We start from the raw sequence: 23841 nt of genomic DNA, 5'->3' as shown, positions 1-23841 counted from the left end.
GAGATGAGGCTCCTCAAGCCTATCTAGACGTTAGGGGACAAGAACATCTCTATCATGATAGATAGAAATTACAAGATCCTCCAATTTCCTTGATTTTGCTTTTGAATTAAAATAATGCTGAATCGTGTTCACTGCTTTCTCCCTCTTTTTAAGTTATTGATGCAGTAGAAAAGTCCTTAAAACTGGAGAGAATTGGGATACATGTATAAAAATGACATACATGCTCATAGTCTTTCAGAACCAAATGAATATCTCAAGGAATCTTTAGTGAACATAACAGGGACTTTCAATCAGATGGGTTTAGCTTGTAAGGTTGTATAATGATAATTATGATTCTTCTGAATCAGGAAAAGTTTATTGACTTTCCTTATTCTCAGGCTTTTGGAGAAACTCAATGTGTTCTCCACCCAAGATTTACTCATTTGCCATGCTGTCTGACCAGGATAGCCCTGGTAGAGCTGGGTGAGAGACTTCTAGCCTCTCTTGCAGTGCAAACTATGGGCTCCTGTGGCAGCTGTTTGAAGCCTTTCCCAGCATTCACACCTTTGCCCAGATGGTGACTTGCTTCATGACTGCCATGTATCTCCTATCCTGCCTGAATGCATCCATGCTTTTGCTATGGCTGCTCAGGCACAAGATGCCATGGCACCACGTCAGCACACAGAGAGGAATTACCCGGATGTTTGGAGGCATTAATGCCCAATGGGGTGAACTTTGAGCAAAGAAGACTGGAGATTAGAGAGATACTATTTTTCATATCTTACTTCATTTAAAATGTGTGCTTGACAGATATGCCTAGATGGTGAAATTACTTGATTCACAATTTCTCAATAGAAGTGTAACAAATGATATGTGAGTGTATCTTTATCTAGGTACACACTTTCTGCAATCTTTGAGTCGAATACATTTTTGTTCATCCTTAATTCAAAGAGGTCTCTGTGTATAGTTTGTATGGAACAAATTTCATAGCTAAATCATGTAAACTAGGTATAAATTGTGTGCATTTTAATAAGACTATAGTATTGATGTCTAATAAATGAGACAGGTACAAGGTTTTACATTGTCTAATTCGGCAGTGGGTGGGTAATTCACAAAATATTCCAATGTGATGTGGGAGAAAATTTCATGAACACTCAAAGATTTCCAAACCCTAATTCCCAGAAACTGGGAATATATTATGTATCTGGCAAAAGGGACTTTTCTGATATGCTGTGTTCAAGGCTCATCCACGTAGTCCAATGTAATCGGAAGAGTTCTCAGAAGGCTAAAAGGCATGAAGGAGAATTCCAGAAGGAGATGGAATCAGAGGTGAAAGTGATACAGTAGATGACTGTAGGGGACTGCTAGCCAGGGAATATTTGTAGCCTCTAGAGGCTGAAAATGGCAAGAAACATTCTCCTCTAGGGTATCCAGAAGGAATTCAATTAGCTGACGTCTTGCTTTTAGTGAAATGATACTCATTTTGGACTTCTGATTGCCACAACTGTGAGATAATACATTTGCATTGTTTCTGGTCATTAAATATGTGATAATTTGTTACAACAATAGGAAGCGAACATAAGAGACAGCATAATTATTTATAGAAAATACACATGTGTAAACCAAATCAAAAGGTTGAAAACACTACAGTTCTCGTTTTGACCTTAATTAATTTAACAAAATATTTAGCATTGAACAAAACCCTATAGCATATAGCAATGTATTGCATTGGAAGGAGTCCCTGGGTGGTGCAAATGGTTGAACACTTGTCTGCTGTCTGAAAGGTTGGTGGTTAGAATGTACCCAGAGGTGCCTTAGAAGAAAGACTTAGTGACTTACTTCTTAGAGGTCACAGAAAACCCTTTGAGGACGTTCTCCTTTGACACATCTGGGATCACAACGAGTTGAAATTCACTTGAGGACAACTGGTTTGTTTATTTATTTAGTTAGTTACCCATTCATTTATTTTTATCTGCATTGGAAATGTTGTAATGTGTGTTTACCCTTTTGCTCCAATTTTATTATTCTAGCCAGGCCCAAAGAGAATAGTTTTCTACTGGGAGACGGAAGTCTCTAATTGCAAGCTTGTAGAGTCAAACACACCCATAATAATGTAAAAACAAACACATCAGCAAGTAACATAAAAAACTTAGACTATTGGGATCAAATTATAGCTGATTTTGTCTCTTGAGACCAGAAATATCCATCACAAATTTTTATTTGTGTCTATTTGTTACTGAACTCGGAAAGGTGGGTCTTTGCCTGGTGTACTCAGACTTGCCAATGATCTGGACACTGGTCTTTGAGAAAGAGAAAGTAACTTTATTATAATGCACAGAGCAAGGAACTGGGGGAAGCGCCTTAGAACCGACTCCCTGCAGGGCTTATATGTGATTTGGGAAGCAAGATGGCGGCCCTGCAGGCATAATGGGGAGGGAGAATTCTAGAAGATGGCCAGGAAATAGGAGATGATGTGGTTCTTGCCAGACCTCTGGCCTCAGAATAAGGTCTGGGGGAACATTTTTCTTCTGATTCATTCCACCTATTGCTGTGTTCATTCTCTGTTGAGGGCAATTAATTGTCACATCTGGACTTTCTGCACATGTGGGGTGGGGCAAATCTGGCTTGGCCTAGTTTAAGGACTAAGAGAAATTTACTGGCATTCTTAGGCTCAGGTTCCGGCTTAAGCTGTTCTGCTTATTCATGACCAAAATTGGGAATTGATTCACGTATTTGAGTCTCACAGTTCCTGGTTTTGAATTATGTCTGACCGTCCTGAAAATGTCATATTACTTTATTTCCAGACACTGCCTGTACCTCACATGCCATACCCACTCTGCCTCACTCCATCACATCTTAGTAGGATTGTACATATATAGGTATAACACCAATGAGTATTAATTTTTTGTGTGTGTGATGGGTTTCTGAGAATTGTTACCTTTTAAGAGATGACATTTTTGGTCTAATAGTATTTTCATCCACAAACACACTAAATAAAATGTGCTAAGAAGTTTTGTTTAATGTTATGTTTTAATACAAAGATAATAAACTCTACACAACTATTTTCAGTTTGAGAATATCCTATGGAGAACTTTTAATTTTATGTCGTGATTATCTCAACATAAATTTTTGCTTTGTGTACATGTGTGTAGAGAGAGGAGGAAAAAGGTAGAATGCCTATATGCTTATTTCAGTCTGCTGTGGCACTTGTCCTCTTTCAAAGCACTCAAGACTTAGCGTTTCTTTCCCTGTGCATGTTTACTTTTCTGGATTATAAATGTATTTTAAGTGCAAGACAACACTGGATTAAAAAAAAATAAAGTGATAGATGGAGAAAATGGTGCAAAAGGTTATGAATGGAGAATATGGTATAAAAAAACAAGAAAAAAATTACAATAAAATGTCTAGTGATTGGACAACAGGAGGGTGTACCAAGGAGAGTGATCTGGCTTTCTATCATCTTACAAGCAATGATTCTCATATATCTCCATCACCCATTATCAGGCTTTCTCCTCCCTGTTTAGAGACTATGATGTTGTTGTTAGTTGATGTCAAGTCTATTCTAACTCTTGACAACCTCAAGTGTAAATAGTAGAACTGTTCAATATGGTTTCCATGGCTGTAATCTTAAAGGAAAAACATTAGCAGGCCTTTTCTTCCTTGGTTCCACAGGGGGGGCTCAATCCACCAAACTTTAGATTAGCGCAAGCCATTTGCACCACCTGATACATTCTTTAGAGAGTATAACAAACAAATATTTTAATAACTTGTATTCTATTTATAATACATATTTATTTACTTTCTAATATTTTTGTTAAAAATGTAAATTAGTTTTCATCGTATAATTGAAGCATTTTTCTATCTAGGAATAGTATTTTGAATTGGGATAAAATGTATCTATATTTTGTCCACTAAAATTAATAGATTTTTTTTAACCATTTAATACCCTTCATTTAACAGCAGGTTTTTCAGAAGCAAATTAAGACTCTTAAAAGAAGAGAGTTGTAGTTATATATTTACATTAGTTCGAGCAATTGGCATGGGTTATTTAGGAAGGTCTTCAGACCATCCTTCACGTCTTTGTTCCTTAAGCTGTAAATGAAAGGGTTTCAGCATTGGTGTCATTAGGGTGTAAAAGACTGAGGCCATTTTATCAGTATCTAATGAGTGGCTGGTCCTGGGTTGCAAATACCTGAAAAGGAGGGTCCGTAGGACACAGTGACTGTCAACATGTGAGAAGCACAGGTGGAAAAAACTTTTTGTCTCCGCTTTGAGGATTGTATCCTCAAAATGGCAAGGATAATGTTAAAGTAGGATATTAGAACAATGATCATGGAGAAAAACAAACTGATTCCTGAAGATGTAAACACTACTATTTCTGGAATGTAAGTATCAGAACAGGACAAGGCTAACAAAGTGACATTCTCACAGTACAAATGGTTTATTATATTGGAAGAACAGTATGATACAGAGAACTCACAGGAAGAGGCAGTCAGTGCTGTGGTCAGTTTGTAAAAGTATATGAGCGATACTAGCAGAAGGTAGATTTGCCAAGATACTACCACTATACAGAGAAAAAAAGGAGGTTGCAAACGGCCACAAAACAGTCATAGGCCATTATGGCCAATGTGTAAATCTTGGCCACAATGAAAACTGAAAATCCATCAGGTTGAGCTGCACAAAAGTAGTAACAGAAAGTTTTCTTCTTAAACAAGAAGCTGACCAGCATTTTAGGGGGAAAAGCCCACTGCCGTCGAAATGACAGTAGAATTGCCAAGATTGATGATAGGCAAGTGTGGAAGGAAAAAGTACATGGAGGTTTGAAGTCGGGAGTCGACACTGATAAGGGCGATGATACACAGATTCCCAGCCACAGTCAGCCCATAGACCACCAGGAAGACATAGACAAGGGGAGCTGAAGCTCAGGACAGCCTGAGATTCCCATAAGAATGAACTCAGTCATGAAGCAGAGAAAATACACTTTCTGTAGTGTTTTAGTATTAAAATAAGAGAGAATATATTTTCTAGCTCAGCTGTGTAAGCGGTGATTAAAATCTTTAGTCTTTAAAAACGTCAATTATTTGCTCTAGAATCTGTCTCACGATTTTTCCAATGCAGAAAAACAAATTCCATTGTAGAAAAACAAGGTAATCAAGATTTTTGTTGTTGATTAAACCACGTTTCTCTCCGAGGTGACAAAAATAATGAGCGATACCATCAGCACCCGAGATAACTGAGCAAAACCCGGACCCATCCAGCGACGGAAACCAGGATGGCGTAAAGAGGCCTGCAAGACGTCAACAATAAGTCACTTCGTCATTACCTCCCCCTCAAAGATGAGTCAACATTCCCGGGAATTTCTAAACCCTGACCCTCTCCCTATAAAACCCTTTTGTAGCCCTCTTGGGGCAGGCAGAAGCTGGGGAAAACTTTGCCCCCTCTGTCTCTTGAACACAGTGTTCAATAAAGCCCTTTTGCTGCTTACCTCCTCCTGTCTCACTATTGGTTCGTGGCGGGCGGCTCGAATCCGCAATTTGCAGTTACAGTCACCCACGTGAGATTTCCTGGAGCCATTTATTGTGTTGCTTTCGTCTTTAAAACAGAAAGGGATTAATAGATGATAAAATAAATTTTGTACTTCGAAGGTTATTCCTTGTCAAATATTTATTTAAAATCATTTTACTTTTGTTCACGTTTCCAGAACTTAATTGGTTTTCTCCCTGCTTTGTCACGAATTTCAGATTTACAAACTGAACAGAGAACAACTAAAGACTTAGGTTGGTTCTTTGGATTGTTTGCCTAAGCTATTTACTTATCCACTATTAAACACAGTTTAAGTATTAGATTTTACATATATATATATGTATATTCATTTTCAAAGTTATCATTGTGCTATCAATTAATATCTTATTCACTGCTTTAGATTGTGAATAAGAATCAAGTTTATGATTTTTTCTATACCATATCATCATATCTCCCTGGCTTTTGTCCACAAGGGAGAAATTAGGGCATGTGATTACTCCCATTCTTTGTACAGGTAATTGCTAATAACACAAGTGTAAGAATGTGGCTAATGTAGGGTATAATTAACTAGAATTTCAGAAATGCTCAAGAAATTCTTCCACATTGACATTTGCACAGAGACAATATGAAATTCTCAATTTATCATTAATCTCTTTGTAGAAGATGAGGTTTATTGTCTTTGCGTTTTGTGCTCCAAATGCTACATGGCACTGTCCCAACCATTTATAGCTGATATTTTTAGCAGTAACTCTACCTGGATTAACACTATCTGGTAAGTATTTGCTTCCCTAAAAACATCAAATTCATCATATGTGAAAAGCAGTATGCTAAATCTTCTCCATTCTCTTAGATAACCCACTCTGATCATTGGTTTTATTTTTTCACATCTTCTTTAAAAATGCTCAGTCTCACTTATCAGTAGTTATTAAGACTGTTATTAATTTATTAAGACACAAGTCATTACACGGCTGTCACTGCCACTTAGCAATCAGTGGGAAAGACTTGTAGTCACTTGGAAAAGAAGACAGAGAAGGAATCATTTCAGGTCTGAGTTTGATTTGAATTGATAGAGCTTTTAAGATACTTAGTCCTCACATCTAGGCCTAGTAACAGGGAAAACATTGGGTTTAACCTACCTGTGCAGAGAGATCTGCTGAGATCCACTCCTAAATTTACTCCATGAAGCATGCTGGAGAGTTTTACAAAGACCTGAAGTTCCCGAAGACCCTAACACTAACGTATGATTATTTCCAGGCTCCAGTCCCTGAACATGAGGACTAGACTTCCCAGATAAAGGTCTGATTCCCCAGGGAAAGAAAGACAAATTGAATGCTCCTTAAGCAAAGTTCCACATAAAATTCTACCCTAATGGGCAATTTTAATGTGAATATCGAGGATAGAACTGAACACAAAACCTCCCTTCCAATGTCAAGCTCTGGTGTATTCACTGTGAAAACCAGATGATATACACCAAATGCAAAATGTGAAGTTTGTATAGAGGCTAAATATCAACTTTTTATTAAAATCATTGAAGTATAAATCATATCTGGTATCACTTCCAGTTTTTACATTCAATTAATTTGAGTAAAAAATGCATTTTTCTCACATCAGACTGCAATGAAACGTCATCACCAATTCTTTCTTGCTTTCTCGGGGGCATTTCTAACCTACAGTGTTTATAAGAGGAAGGGATATGTGTGATTATTTTACTTTTTTATTACCAGCTTCTAAAATAATACCCAGGATACAGTAGATGTTCAAAAGATATTTGTTATCCAACTCACTGACCGATGGAATGAGTGAATGAAATATCCATCCTAAAATGTCAAATTAAACATAAGGATTATTTTTTTCTGATGCTGTAATCAATCTTTAATATTACTTTAACTTTGACAAAGAAACCATGAAAGTTGTATCTCATTCTCTAAGATATTCTCTACTATAGTGCCGGATACAACTCTTCCTTCTTCATTTTGGTATTCCTAATATCTACAACCAGTTTCCATCCAGCCAGTTTTGACGTATGGTGGCCCTACATGTGACAGATTTGATCTGTGTTCTATATGGTTTTCAAAAGCTACAAAGTTTCAGTAGATCTTTCAAGGTGCTTCTAGTTGGATTCAAACCAACAGCTTTTATCATTATCCACCCAGAGTCTCCTTATCCAGAGGTAACCCTTATGCACAAATTTTATTGATATTCTTGTTGACATTAGTTAATATGTATTTATGTACTCATCAAAACATAATTTTGAAGCTATCTTTAATTACTTTACATAATACTGAGTGTCTTATTCTGCAATTTTTTTTCATTCATCTATATGCTTGTGGATTTATCCACATTGATTTATTTAGCTATGTATTGTCCACTGATTTTGCTGCACATATAAAATTCACTAGAAAAAGAAAACAGGTTCTGCTCAAACTCCTAATTCATTTTTAAAAATTTATTAAACCTTTAGTACTTAATTTTTATGTTTTAAATTACACCACACTAAATAAGTGTTCTACTATTTTTTCATTTCCAAGTATTTATTTATAAGAGAGAACAAAAATGTACAATATTCTGAGAAAAGATCATATACCTCTATGTCTTTGTGTGTATATATGTATATTAGAACCACTATATGTGCATACATATCTATATATATATATACACATAGATATGCATAAAAACACATATATGTATCTCAATATGAACACAGAAAGAAGCAAATTCATGGCATAGTTTTTCTGCACGTATTTTAAAATAGTATACATTGAGAGTTGACTCATCTTTATTTCAAATGTTGAAGAATAAAAATTTCATTTTTGTCATATCTTCTTCATATTGAGACATAGGTCTGGACTCTGGATTCTTTTTTAATTTTTATTGCTAAAAATATGCTTCATTGTATGTTTCACCCTAACACATTTTTTATTGTTTCTTTTACATCTTTGTTCCTCAAACTGCAGGTAATGGTATTCAGCATGGCTTTCACAACAGTGCCAAATACTGACACTATCGTGTCATGACCAAAGTGTAGCTGGAACTTGGTCTCACATACATGAAGAGGATTGTTCATGGTAAACTGACACTCCAGTTAAGTGAGAGCCAAAAATGGAAAACACTTTTCACCTCCCATCAGCAGAAGGAATTTTCAGAATGGCCAACAAAATGAAACCATAGGATATCAGGACAATCAGGGTCGTGAATATCTGTAGAGAACTCACGAAGTAGAAGAGTAGAAGGTGGTTGATATGAGTGTCAGAACACAACATAGCAAAGAGTAGAGGTGCACAGGAGGGGTTATAAGTTCCTACTGTGTGTAAAGTAGCAGAGCAAAATACCACCAACATAGAAAGCAACGATGAGTGGAAAATAGAGTCTGAGAGACATCTTCATTGATAATATAATTGGCACTACAGTCGAAGTCGAAATAGATGTGTTTTCCATATAATATAAAAATCATTATTTGTTTGATGAAGAACTTAATGTCAAAACAAAATATTTAAACTTTAAAGAACGTAGATATCAATATCTTATTCTTATTCTCAGGGTCTTGGAGGGATTCATTACATGCTCCACCCAAGATTTATACACTCGCCATGCTGTCTGACCAGCCAGGCCTACCCTATGAAATTGAGTGAGAGTCTAGCCTCTCCTGCAGTACAGACAGTGGGCTCCTTTGGCAGCTGTTTGAAGCCTTTCCTAACTTTCACAGCTTTGCCCAGATAGTGACTTGCTTCATGACTGCCATGTATTCCATGTCTCGCCTGACCCTCTCCATGGTTTTACTATGCCTACTCAGGCACAAGATCCCATGAAACTGCCTTGGCACCCAGATAGGTGAATCCTGGAAGTTTGGAGGTGTTAATGCCCCATGGGGTGAACTTTGACCATAGAAGACTGGAGTTGAGAGATAAATTGTTTTTCATATCTTACTTTGTTAAAAATGTGTACTTGACCAATATGCTTGGTTGGTTAACTGCCGTGATGCAAAATTTCTCAATAGAAGTGTAACAAATGATATGTGAGTATGTGTGTATCCGGGTACACAGTTTCTGCAATCTTTCAGCCAATTTTTTTGTTGTTGTTATTGTTCATTCTTAATTCAAGGAGGTCTTTGTGTATAGTTTGCATAGAACACATTTTGTAGCTAAATAATGTAAAACAAGTATATATTGTGTACATTTTAGTGGGACTATTTTATTGAGCTCTAGTAAATGAGATAGGCGCAAGATTTTACATTGTCTAATTTCACAAAACATTTCAATTTGATATAGAAGACAGTTTGATGAACCCACAAAGATGTCCAAATCTTAATTCCCAGAAACTGTGAATATATTACTTACTTGACTTTGCTGATATAATGTGTTCAGTGATTGTCCAGGTGGGCCCAATCTAATCTCAAGAGTTCTTAGAAGACCAAAGTTATGCAGGAGAATCCAAGAAGGAGGTGGAAGCAGAAGTGAGAGTGATAGGATTGATACATGGAAGAGGCCACTATCCAAGGAATATTTGTAGCCTCTAGAAGGAGAAAATGGCAGGAAACATTCTCCTCTAGGGCATCCTGAAGGAATACAATTAGCTAACACCTTGATTTTAGTGCAATTAGACTCATTATGGACTTTTTACTGTCAAAACTGAGATAATACATTTGTGTTGTTTTTAGACATCAAATTTGTTATAGCAATAGGAAAGCAATATAAAAAATAGCATAATTATTTTTAGGAAATACATATATGTGAACCAAATTAAAAGGTAGAAAAACACTAAACTCATTTTGACCTTTATTCATTTAAAAAAAATGTTTACCAATCAACCAAACTGTATATGTATTCCAGTGTATTGCATTGAATAGAGTCCCTGGATGTTGTGTATGTTAAGTACTTGACTGCTAACTGAAAGTTTGGTGGTTTGAATCTACCCAAAGGTGCCTTAGAGGAAAGACTTGAGGATCTACTTCTGAAAGGTCGTTGAAAACCTTCTGGGAAAGTTCTACTCTGACACACATGGGGTTGCAATGCGTAATAATCACTCTAAGACAACTGTTTACTTATTTATTCATTCATTTATTACAAATAGCATTGGAAGTGTTGCAATGTGAGTTTAGCCTTTCTCCCCAGTTCTGTACATCTAGCCATACCCAAAGAAAATAGCTTTCTAATGGGAAACATACATCTGTAATGGTAAGGTGCTGAAGCCAAACACATTGTGAGTAAAGTAAAAACAAAAACACGTTAACGATTAACATGAAAAGGATAAAAACTGACAGGATTAAATTATACCTAATTTTGTCTTTGAGATCAGAAATGTCCATCCCGTATTTTATCTTGCCGACCTTTAGCTGTTCTGTTTATTTATGGCCAAAGTTAACAATTGACTCATTCATGAGAGTCTCAGAGTTCTTGGTTGTGCCTTATGTCTGATCTTCCTGAAAATGCCATATATTCATTTTATTTCCAGACACTGTCCTTACAGCACCTGCCACACTACTCTCGCTCATGCCATTGCATGGTAGTAGCACTATACATACACAGCAATAACTCACATGGCTATTAATGGTTTTCTTTTTCTTTTTTGCAGCAAGTATGGTTTTTTATCTTGAGGAATGTTACACTTATACGAGATGACATTTTTGGTCTAATAACACCTTCTCTCCATTAAATAAAAATATGGAAAGAAGTGATGTTTAATGTTGATAGTTTCGTATTAAAGATAATAAACGCTACACAATGGATTTCAGTATGAGAATATCATGTGGAAAATATTTAATTATCTACCATAATTTGTTCAACACAATTTTTTTGCTTTGTGCACATGTCTACAAGAGAGGAGGTAAAAGGTAGAATGCTTGTATGTTTATTTCAATCTGTTATGGTACATGTCGTATTTCAAAGCGCTCTTGAGCTTAGTTTTCAAGTTCCCCTACATGTTTACTTTCATGTGTTATAAATTTAAGTGTAAGACAACAATGAGTTCACAAAACATGTGATAGGTGGAGAAAACGGTGCAAAAGGTTATTAGTGGAGAATATGGTATAAAAAAATCAGAAAATGTAAAATCTTTTGTCCTTGGGCAACAGGTGAGTGTATCAAGGAGAATGATCTGACTTTCTATCATCTTTCAAGCAATGACTCTCATATAGCTCCACCACCCATTATCAGGCTTTCTCGGCCTTGTTTAGGGACTATGTTGTTGTTGTTAGTTTCCAGCAAGTCAATTTCAATTCATGACCAACCCATGTGTTACAGAGTAGAAATTTTTCCAGTGTTTTCTTGGCTGCAATCTTAAAGGAAGAGAATCACAAGGCCTTTCTTTCCAGGCACTGCTGGGTAAGTCCGATTCTCCAATCTTTAGGCTAGCAAGAACAATTTGCACCACCTAGATACCTTTTGTTTGCAAACAAATATGGCACCTAGGTTGAAGACCCTCAAGGAGATGGATTGACACAGTGGCTGCAACAATGGGCTCAAGCATAACAATGATCAGGAGGATGGCTCAGGACCAGGCAGTGTTTCCTTCTGTTGTGCATAATGTCCCTATGAGTAGAAATGGACTTGATGACACCTAACAACAACAACAGACACCATATGTAGAGGGTAAAAAACACAAACCTTTTAACAAGTTGCAATTTATTTATATGATGTATTTGTTTATTTTCAAATTGTTGTCTATAACATATGTAAGTTCATTTTCATTGTGTAATTGGAGCCTTTATCCATCTAGGAAGATTAGTATTTTGTATTGGGAAAAAAAATACCTTACTATTTTTCACATTGAAATGAATAGTTTGTTTTTTTTTTAACCATTTAAAATGTCTCTTCACTTAACAGCAGCTTTGTCAGGAGCAAATTAAGACTTTTAAAAGAAGACAGTTGTAGGTATTTTTTTACATTAGTTTGAGCGATTTGCATGGGTTATTAAGGAATCTCTTCAGTGCATCCTTCACTTCCTTGTTCCTTAGGCTGTAAATAATGGGATTCAGCACTGATATCACTAGGGTGTAAAAGACTGAGGCCATTTTGTCAGTATCTAATGAGTGGTTGGTTGTTGGTTGCATATACATGAAAAGGAGGGTCCCATAGAACACAGTGACAGCCATCAAGTGAGAAGCACAGGTGGAAAAAGCTTTTTGTCTCCCTTCTGAGGACTGTATCCTCAAAATGGTGAGGACAATGTTGAAGTAGGATATTAGAACAATGATCAAGGAGAAAAACAGGTCGATACCCGATAACATAAACACTGTTGTATCTGGAATGTAAGTATCAGAACAGGACAAGGCTAGCAAAGGGACGTTATCACAATAAAAATGGTTGATTACATTGGAAGAACAGTATGACATAGAGAACACACATGAAGAGACAGTCAGTGCTGTGGTCAGGCTGTAGAGGTATATGAGGGATACTAGCAGAAGGCAGATCTGCCGAGATACCACCACCATATAGAGCAGGGGGTTGCAAATGGCCACACAGCGGTCATAGGCCATTGCTGCCAGTATGAAAACTTCAGCCACCATGAAAACTAAGAATCCACCTAGTTGAGCCACACAACAGTAGTATGAGATGGTTTTCTTCTTAGCCAAGAGGTTGAGCAAAATTTTAGGGGCAATGGTGGTAGAACTGCCAAGATTAGTGATAGCCAAGTGTCGAAGGAAAAAGTACATGGGGGTTTGAAGTCTGGAGTAGACACTGGTGAGGATGATGGTGCCCAGGTTCCCTACCACAGTCAGCCCATAGATCACCAGGAAGACAAAGAAAAGGGGGATCTGGAATTCAGGAAGGTCTGTGATTCCCAGGAGAATGAACTCAGTCACCCGTGTGAGATTCCCTGGAGCCATTTATAGTGTTGTTTTGTCTTTAAATAGGGAAACTGGAAAGAAATTAATAAAAGGTGAAATTAATTTTGCTGTTAGAGGATTATTTTTTGTTATAGTTTCATTTAAAATCTGATTACTTTCGTTCACACTTAGGAGTTTCAGATCTTAATTGTTTCTCCCACATTTTCAGAAGTTTCAAAAATATAATATCAGAAAACAACTGAAGTTTGTTCTTAAGATTGTTTTTGTAAACAATTTATTTTACTGTTGGATATAGTTTAGATATTGAATTATATATATATATAATACATACGATGAAGCAAACAAACAAACACAAACCCGATGACCTCAAGTTGATTCCAACTCATAGGACCCTATAGGACAGAGTAGAACTGACCCATAAGGTTTCCAAGGAGTGCCTGGTGAATTTGAAATGTCAAACCTTTGGTTAGCAGCCATAGCTCTTAAACACTAAACCACCAGGGTTTTCTATAGTGTACACACACAAAAAAAATCGGATTTTATATATATATATGTATATACACACACATATATGTTGTACATAGGGTCGCTATGATTCCAAACCAAATCAATGGCACCTGACAACAACAGAATATAATTATATATATACATATATATATATCATATATATGTATCATAATACATATATGCATGAATATTTTTCCAGTGATGTTGGATGAGATGTACATATTTTCTTTAGTACGGTTTTTCAAGTGATAAAAAAGAACTGTCTTTACAGAGTTGAAGTTGATGAGCCAGAGTGACCTCCAGCTATCTTTCTGCTTAACTGCCGCAGGCGTCCTCTCCAGCCCACGCTGCTTCATCATCTTGGGTATTTTATGTATTTCAGTATCTCTGTGGGAAACCCATCCAGAGCTGTAGCGTTTTCCGTAACAATTTTTACCACATCATTCTGCTTCTGCTACACATAGATAGACCTGTGTCTCAATACTCTTCCTTCTTTAGTTGCCAGAAGACTGAATCCTACTTTCTTAATCACATTTTCTTTCTTCTGCCCAATACGCCAAAACTCTCACTGGAATTGTTCTCTGGATTACTCACTATTTTTACTTTGTATCAGACTTCGCTTCCTTTTCCAGTTTATCCTCCTTTTCCTTAAACTGTTTGAAGCCTGTTTTGTCATTGATGTTAGTTAAGTTTTATTACTTACAGTTTTGATTTGTTAAAGTTCAATCACGCTAGTTTACTTCTATAGAGAAACAAGTGGGATAGAACGCTAGCTTTTATTTAGTGTTCATTACGTCCTTCTCCTTGCTGTTGGTAGTTGCCATCTAGCAGATTCCGACTCATGGTGAGCCCATGTGTGCAAAGCAGAACTATTTCACGGAGGTATCAAGACAGTGACCTTTCTGAAGCCAGTCGCCAAGCCTGTCTCCCTTGGGTGGGTTTGAACCACCATCATTTCTGCTAGTATTCAAGTGCTTAAGCTTTTGTGCCACCCAGGGACTCTCATTATGTGTCTAGAACTAAGCTAAATGTTTTGAAATAATTATCTCTTATTCTGTGTTGGACCTTTAGGAGATGCATGTAAATATTTCCATGTCTGATGAGACAACTGAGGCTCCAAGAAGTTAAGTTACTTACAGTCTATATAGATATTGACTGGATAAAGGTGTTACTGCAGTTTCGTGAGTTAGAGCCACCTGACACAAACACCCAATTCTAGAGACAGGGGTGAGGTGGGTAGTAAGAGCTTTATGAGCTATACTGGTATATGGACACAGAGGGGAATGATCTCCTCCAAAATCCTCTGTCTCCTGGAACTGTTGTCCAGCTGGAGTTTTATAGGGAAAGGAAGACATGGGTTTTAGGAACTTGTGGAATGTGCATTCTCTTTTTTCTGTTTAGTTTCCCTGGTCTTATCTTACACAGGTTGATCTTCTCCTGCCATTATCCCATCAGTTCAGGGGTTGGCTGATGCCATCCTTCCTCTTTTTTGACAGGCTTAGATCAATATCACTTGTTTTCCACAGTCTTAGAGGAAACATCGGTTAACCCTTAGCCATTTGGGGAGCTAATATCAGGATCTTACATGAAGGCAGCGATGGACTAGGGAGGGAAAGAAGAAGAAAGAAGAAGGAAAAAAAATTGACTGAGGTACTGTTCAATATACGATTGAGCAGCCTGTTTCAAAGGTATGGGCTAAACATGGGGTTTATTTATTTATTTATTTTTAATTTGGTTTGTTTGTTTTGCTTTTGCCCTTGTTGATATTGTTGTTTTATTCCACCAAACACTAGGTCTTTGTTTTTGCTCAAATATTTATATTTTGTGTAGCGCAAATTAATCGGTATAATGTACATATACAGATTAGTGGGCACAAAGCTTGGCACTTAATAATTTCAAAATAGATGTTCTTTGTAGTTATTATTATTAGTAGTAGCTTATTTTGAATGATGTTAATATTTTTTCTCTCTCTCTTTTTTTAATTTTAACATCAGTATCATATTGTACTTGGTCAGAGAGTCTTATAGTCGAAAAAGAAATAGCAATTAAATTATAATTTTGTAGATGCAAAATGGGTGGTCCTGATTGCACAGTGGTTAAGTGCTCAACTGATAACTGAAGGGTTGAGTTCAAAGCCACCAGCTGCTCCATGGGAGATAGATGTGGCAGTCTCTTTCCCTACAGAATTACAACCTCAGGAACCCTATGAGGTAGTTCTACTGTGTCCTTTAGGGTTGCCAGCAATCAGGATTGGCTCAACTGCAACGGGTTTGGTTTTTTGGTTTTGGTGTATGAAACACTCTGGGCCACCTGATATTCAGCTGTATCTTTCATAAAACAAAACAGGCTCCTCCACACACATGACTCCCTCAATCTTTTTTTTTTCCATTTAAAGGTTCATCAAATATGTATCTGATAAGCTGATCCGATTATTTTGCACCAACTATCCCATATCTCTTGTCTCCTACTACGAAAAAAAAAAAATGCTAACTTTTATAACAGGGTAAATTTACCACATAAAAACTTATAGCAAAGCCTACTTTGATCAACATATTTCCAGTCAGATTGCTGTACATAATGCTATTCAGTGTATCGTTCACTCCAAAATACAAAAGATTTTACAAACATATTCTTCATTCAACAAGAGCAAGAATGTCAACAACAAGAACATCAATTACTTATTGTCTAATTTTTTAATGTGCATTAGTGCAATTAGCTTTGAGGAGGGAGAGTGTATACATTTAATATCCTTATTATTAATTCCCTCCTCTACTAAATACAACTGATGGAAAAGTCAGAGTTCTTTTTTCAATGAGTACATGTCAGAAAAATGAAGTTTCTGTAAAACTACCCCCAATTTTCTCCTGCTTATTTTTTTCTCCCCCTACACCTTGTCTGATTGAACACTCATCCTTGAAGAGTTTAGTTTTTTTACCAATAATTTTGATTCTAAATCATTTTGTGAATACATAAATTTTATAGATCTACTCACATAATAATACATCAGTATATAAACTTTTGAAAAATATATACCTAATATTATTTTAATGTCCCATTTTATTTTCAAAAGTGTCATAGTTTGGATAAGAAATGGCTTAAGGAAAAGATTAGGCCAAAGGACTAATGGGCCTACAACTAGCACAGCCCCCACCAGACTGAGTCTGGCACAACTAGCTGATGCTCAGCTACCACCACCAGCTGCTCTGACAGGGATCGCAACAGAGGGTCCCAGACAGAGTGGGAGAAAATGTAGAACAAAAGTCTCACACAAAAAAACAAAAACTAGACTTACTGATAAAGACTAGAGAAACCCCAGGAATATGGCCTCTGTACATAGTTTTAACTCAGTGCTGAAGTCACTTCTGAAGTTCACCCTTCAGTCAAAATTTAGACAGGCCCATAAAGCAAAATGAGACAAAATAGACACACCAGCCCAGGGGCAAGGACAAAAAGGCATGAGGGGACAAGAAAGTTGGTAATGGGGACCAAAGGTGGAGAAAGGGAGAGTGTTGACCTTTTGTGGGTTTGGCAACCAATGTCACAAAACAATATGTGCATTAATTGTTCAATGAGAAACTAATTTTCTCTGCAAACTTGCATCTAAACACCATACAAAAAAAAAAAAAAAAAGAAAAGAAATGATACTGCCAGCTAATTATTAAAGAGTTTTTGAGTTGATTTCAAGAGTATATTTCCATTTAACTTATTTGGAGGTGGAAACCCTGGTGGTGTGGTTAAGAGCTAGTGCTGCTAACCAAAAGGTCAGCAGTTTAAATCCACCAGGCGCTTCTTGGAAACCATATGGGGCAGATCTACTCTGTCCTATCGGGTCACTATGAGTCAGAATTGACTCGATGGTGAGCTGTATTTGGAGGTATCTTGCACTAAGTACAAAAATTACTTCCAAGGATGAGCTCTCAGTGGCCACCAGGACATAGAGACTAACTGTTGGCATCAAAGACTCTTTTCATCCTTAGGTATTATCACCCTAGACAATGCAAAAATCAGGAAAGGAGACAAAATTTCAATTTTATTGACTTTAAGTAATTTTGTAGTTCTTTCTCAGAAATGTAGAATCTTATGTTTCAGGAACACTTAAGAAGTTTCCTACCTGGTATAGAGAAAAAATTAAACCATTGCTGTTGAATCAATTTCAACACACAGCGACCTTATAGGACAGGGTAGAACTGTCCCACAGGGTTTCCAAGGGTGTGATCTTTATGGAAGGAGACTGCTACACCTTTCTCCTGCAGAGTGGTTGGTGGGTTCAAACTGCTGACTTTTCTGTTAGCAGTCAAGCCTTTAACCACCGTGTCACTTACCTGGTATACAGTGCCTTCTAAAACATCCATCAGTTCTGCCAGTTCTAGAGAAGAAAGCACTTCTTTTCATACTAAGGCATCATATACTCCCTGCAACGAGGACTCATTATTCTATATTGTTCTGGAGCTTGGATCCCCAAACTTAAAATATTTAGATAATACCTTTAAATTTTTTGCCATATTTTTATACTTATAATAATATCATTTACTTATTTTTTCTTAAATTTCTTAAATTTGAACTGCTTTATACAAAAAACATGTTTTAATAGGCAATATTTCATTACTATTTATATAAAATTCCTACTTGCTACTGTGTAAGATGTATACACACATGTAGGCTTAAACATTTGTATATATATACACACATATATGCGTATGAGCATATACATATATACACGTATGTATATAGATACATATTATATATATTTAATTTCAAGAAGTTATTGCTGTGTTATCAAATATCATCATACTCATATCTTTAAATTGTGAATAAGGAACAGTCTATGCTTTTTCTGTCCTATATCATTGTGTCTCCATGGCTTTCAAACACAATGGACGATATTAGGGGACATAATTACTTACACCCTTTGTACACAAAACTGGTAATAATATAAGGATGTGACAAAGGTATAATTAGACCCAAATTTCAAAATGCTTAAGAAATTTTTCAGCATTGACTTCTGCATGGAGACAATGTGAAATTCTCACGTTATCATTACTCACATTGGTAGACGACATTTAGTGTCTTTCAGTTTTTTTGTTCCAGATGCTACAGGACACTATCACAAATTATTACAGCTGATGTTTTTTAGCAGCAACTCTGCCTGGATTAAGACTATCTGGTAAATACTTGCTTCCACAAAAGCATCAAATTCATCATATGTAAAAAGCAATTTGCTGCTAACTCTTCTCCATTCTTTTAGTTGCTCAAACCTGATCACTGATTTTTACGTCTTTATTTTCAGCTTCTTTAACGATGCTCAGGCTCACTTATCAGTCAGAGTGTTTGTTATTGAAAGCATTTTATGGCTGTCACTGCCACTTAGCAGTCAGTGGGCAAGGATTGTAGTTACTTGGAAGAAAGGACAGAGAAGGAATCGTTTCAGGCCTGAGTTTGATTTGAATTGATAGAACTTTCAAGATACTTAGTCCTCCATCTAGAGCTAGTAAGAGGGAAAACATTTGGTTTAACTTACCTGTGCAAAGAGATCTGCTGAGATCCACTCCTAAGTTTACTCCATAAAGCATACTAGAGAGTTTTACAAAGGTCTGAAGTCCCTGAAGACCTTCTCCCTAAAATATGTTTGTTTCTAGGTCCTGGTCCCTGAACATGAGGTCTAAGACTCCCAGACAAAGGTATGATTCCCCAGGGAAAGAAAGACAAATGGAATGTTCCTTAATTTTTTTTTTAAGCAAAGCTCCACTCAAAATTTCACCCAAAGAGTGAAAATGTGGAGCTAGCCTAGGGACTTGCTTAAATTATTATATCGAATAACAAACACATGCAATGATTCCATCCTATTTTTTCTTTTAATGTACCTTTACATGATCTGGGTAGTGCCCCAGTCCTTGGATTGAGAAAATTGTACAGCTGGAAAGCACAGGATTCTTGCCCAATGGAAATTTTTAGTGTGAATATTGGGGATAGAACTTAACACAAAGCCTACCTTGTAGAAGCAAGAATAAGCCCTGGTGCATTTACTGTTTAAAAAAAGAAAAAAAAAAAAAAAAAGATGATGCATACCAAATTGAAAATCTGAAGTTCATGAAGAGACTGGAAATCAGCTCTTTATTATAATTACCAAAGTACAAATCACACCTGGTATCATTTCTACCTTTTTTATTCAACTGATTCGAGTGGAAAATACATTTTTTCACATCAGCCTGCAATACTTTTTCAAATAATGTATAAATCTTGCAATTGAATAACAATTTTTTTCTTATTCTCTCTGTGACTTTTCCTAGCCTATAATCTTTACAAGAGGAAGGGGTATGTCTGAATATTTTACCTGTTTATTACAAACTTCTAAAATATTACATAGGCTAGAGTACATGTCCAAAAGATATTTGGTAACTAACTCACTGGCTGATGGGATGAATGAACAAATGCAATATCCATCCTAAAATCTGAAATCAAACATTAATTATGTTTCTAGTGGTGCAATCAATTTTTAATGTTATTTTAACTTTGACAAAGAAATGATGACAACTTTCATCTCATTCTCTAAAATATTCACTCATTTAGTGCAGGACGCAACTATTCTTTCTTAATTTTAGTCTTCCTAGTAATCTAATACAAGTCTCCATCCAGCCAATTCTGACTCATGGTAGCCCTATGTGTGTGTGAGTAGAAATGCCCTCCATGTGGTTTTCAATGGCCGTGATCTTCCAGAAGACCTTCCTAGGTGCATCTAGGTGGATTCAATCCATCAATCTTTTCCATTGTGCACGCAGTGTCCCCTTAATCAGAGTAACTCTAATCCACAATTTCTCATTGATACGCTTTGTGTAATTAGTTAACTATATATTTATGTACTCATTACCAGAATATATCATAATTTTGAAAATATTTTTAGTTACTTTATTTAATACTGAATGTCCTATTCTGCATTTTTTTTTTCAACTCAGATGTGTTTGCGGACTTTTTCATGTTGATTTGTTTAGCTATATGTTGTTCACTAATTTTGCTGGATGTATAAAATTCATTAGAAAATGGAAAAAGATCAGTTCAAACTACTCTGCATTCATATTTTAAAAATAATTTAAACTTTTTTCTCAGATTTTCTAATGTTTTAAATTACACTATATTGGACAATTATTTTATTATTTCCTAAAATATAAGTAGGAGGTAAATAATATAAAATATTCTAAAAACAGATTGTATCCCTATACATATGCATGTCTATATTATATACATATCAGAATCATTGTATGTATGTGTATAGATATATGTATGTATACCCACACACATCTACACATACATACATACACCAGCATTAACATACTAAGAAACAACTTGATGGCACAGATTTCTCTACATGTTAAAGTAGCATAGGTTAAGGGTTGACTATGATCTTTATTTCAAAACATTCCAAAAATAAGTTAAAACTAAAATTTCATTTTTTCTTATCTTCTTCATATTGAGACACAGGCCATGACTCCTGATTTTATTTTTTTAATTTTTAATGCTAAAAATTTACTTTATTCTCCCAAACACTTTTTTATTGCTGTTTTTACATATTTGTTCCTCAAACTGTAAATGATGGGATTCGGCATGAAAATCACAATGGTGTAGAATATAGACACTATCATGTCATGATTCAAGGCATAGCTGGAACTTGGTCTTATATACATGAAAAGGATTGCTCCACGGTAAACTGACACCCCAGTTAGGTGAGAGCCACAAGTAGAAAATATTTTTTTCCTCCCTTCAACAGAAGGCATCTTCAGAATCGCCAGCAAAATTCAACCATAGGAGATCAGGACAATCAGGATGGTGAATATCTCAATATAACCCATGACATAGAAGAGTAGAAGCTGGTTGATTTGAGTGTCAAAACAGGCGATAGCAAGGAATGGAGGGATATCACAAAAGACGTGTCTAATTTCATTGGATGCACAGAAGGAGAGGCTAAAAGTTGCTACTGTGTGTAAAGTAGCATGTGAAATACCACCAACAGAAGAAGCAGTGATGAGTGACACATAGACTCTGGGTGACATGTTAACTGAATAGAGAAGTGGTTGTAGATGGCTACATAGCAATCATATGCCATTGCTGCCAAGAGAAAACATTCTGTGGTCCCAAAGGTGACAAAGAGTGGCATCTGTGTTGCACATCCAAGGAATGAAATTGCTTTATTCTTTGACATAAAACCTACTAAGATATTTGGAGTAATTGATGTTGAAAAGCAAGCGTCCAAGAATGATAACACACCCAGAAAATAGTACATGGGGTTGTGGAGCCAGGAATCCTCAATGACCAATACAACCAATCCAAAATTTCCTATTAAAGAGGTAGATTGCTAGAAATAGAAAAAAATAAGATGACCTGCAGCTCAAGATTGTCTGTGAAGCCCTTCAGTAGAAATGAGGTGACTTCTATGTCATTTTTCATGTTGACACTTCAGGGAAAAATCTTGAAAATATACATGAAATCACAGTTTTTATTTTTATGGCAGTATGCATAATATTGTGACTAAAAGGAGTGTTAACTATGCCCTCATATTGACTTTTCAGAAATGCACGATTTCCCAGCAGCAACTCATAAGACAATGACTGGACAGAGAATCATCAGTACCACTCTCTGCAGAATTAAATAGAAAATAATGACATTTACTTATTGGTTAATATCAGTCATTACCAAAATAATTGAGTTAACAAAACCAGTCATATTAAAATAAATTTCTTTCTCACATTCAAACTCTTGAGATAATATATCAAGGGATAAAACATTAGAATCTATCACCAGAGTTCTAGCATTTTCAGGAATTGTGTAGAACTACTTGCTATAATCTTCTCACCTGCAGAATGAGGACATTAATTTTACCTTACAAGATCAGGTTGAACATTAAAAGAGAAAAATAAATTAATAAAAATATTTTAAAATATAGAATGTGCTGACTGGTGTTATAAAGTAGCACCTGCCGGTATGGTGACATCTGATAAGGTCCTCTCTGAATATTCTCCAGTCCCATTACAAATTTTTGGATTTGCAGAATGGAATTTATCAAGTTGTTTTTTGGGGAAAGATTCACCATGACTAAATTCTAAAATTACATGACAGCTTATGTTTTGTTCAAACATCTTTCTTAAATTCATGGTCTGTATTGGCCTTTTTTGGCTATATATTTGGCCATTGGTGTTTTTGACAATCCATGTTTTTCTACTCCATCAAATACTTCTGGTGAAAAAGTAAGAAACTACTGAAGATGTTGAAAAAAAAAAAAAAAAGTCATGACTTTCATGATCACAAAGTATTTCCTTCCAAGGTATTTTTTTTATTCAAGATTTTATACTTGTTTGTGTGTTGTTGATCGTGGACTCAGTGAAATAACAGTTAAGTAACTTTTATCTTAGTTAAAGTGGTACATAAAAAATATTTTTAAATGGCACCTTTGAAGGTGCATATAAGATTTAAGATTAAAAACAAAGAAAGAGATGGACTATAAATGGAATAGATTATGTTCTGGATGCTCCCATGGCTCAACAAATCAGAAGTTAAAGAGTTACCTACTCTGGAATTCAAAATTTAAATTATTATCTAATAATATAGCACTTTTTGGAGTATATATAATATTACTTTTTAAAAAAAACATTTATTTTTTACATATTCTCCCCACACTACATCTTCAATTACTCTAATTTACTGATTAGGAAATTTGAGTCAGTCTTATGGGTACATAATCTGCTACAAATTGTAATCAGTAAACTACTTAAATTCATGACCCAAGTCAGGCACCAGTTTTAACATATTGATACGGGTCTCTCAGTAAGAGAATCCTTTAGATTAGAGTGATTTAACAGAGAATAAACCCAAATGCCTATAATATCTTGGGAAAGACAAGATCAGAATTACCTAGAAGAACTGTAAATATTTAGAGAAAATATTTCTGTAGGAATTTTGAAAAGAATAACGTTAGAGTAAAAATAACTTGAATGATTTGTTAGAGAAGACAATACATTTTAGATTGAATTCTCTTTTTCAGACATACTAATTTAAGACAAAAC

General features: G+C 35.7%; 1 protein-coding gene across 1 annotated transcript; it reads right to left on the bottom strand.

Annotated features, from left to right (window-relative positions):
• Positions 1-12376: 12376 nt before the first annotated feature.
• LOC126079493 (olfactory receptor 8J2-like) lies at positions 12377-13324 on the bottom strand. Its single transcript, XM_049890518.1, has one exon. The coding sequence runs from the start codon at positions 13322-13324 to the stop codon at positions 12377-12379; it is 948 nt and encodes a 315-aa protein (XP_049746475.1).
• Between the last annotated feature and the right edge of the window lie 10517 nt (positions 13325-23841).

The sequence above is a fragment of the Elephas maximus genome, chromosome 7 (assembly GCF_024166365.1).
Source record: "Elephas maximus indicus isolate mEleMax1 chromosome 7, mEleMax1 primary haplotype, whole genome shotgun sequence".
NCBI classification, from domain to species: domain Eukaryota; kingdom Metazoa; phylum Chordata; class Mammalia; order Proboscidea; family Elephantidae; genus Elephas; species Elephas maximus.
Note: the sequence above shows the minus strand (reverse complement) of the source record. Positions and strands in the feature narration are given on the sequence as shown.

Excerpts from the sequence above, each read along its gene's own strand:
- LOC126079493 (XM_049890518.1), bottom strand. The coding sequence starts at position 13,324 with ATGGCTCCAGGGAATCTCACACGGGTGACTGAGTTCATTCTCCTGGGA.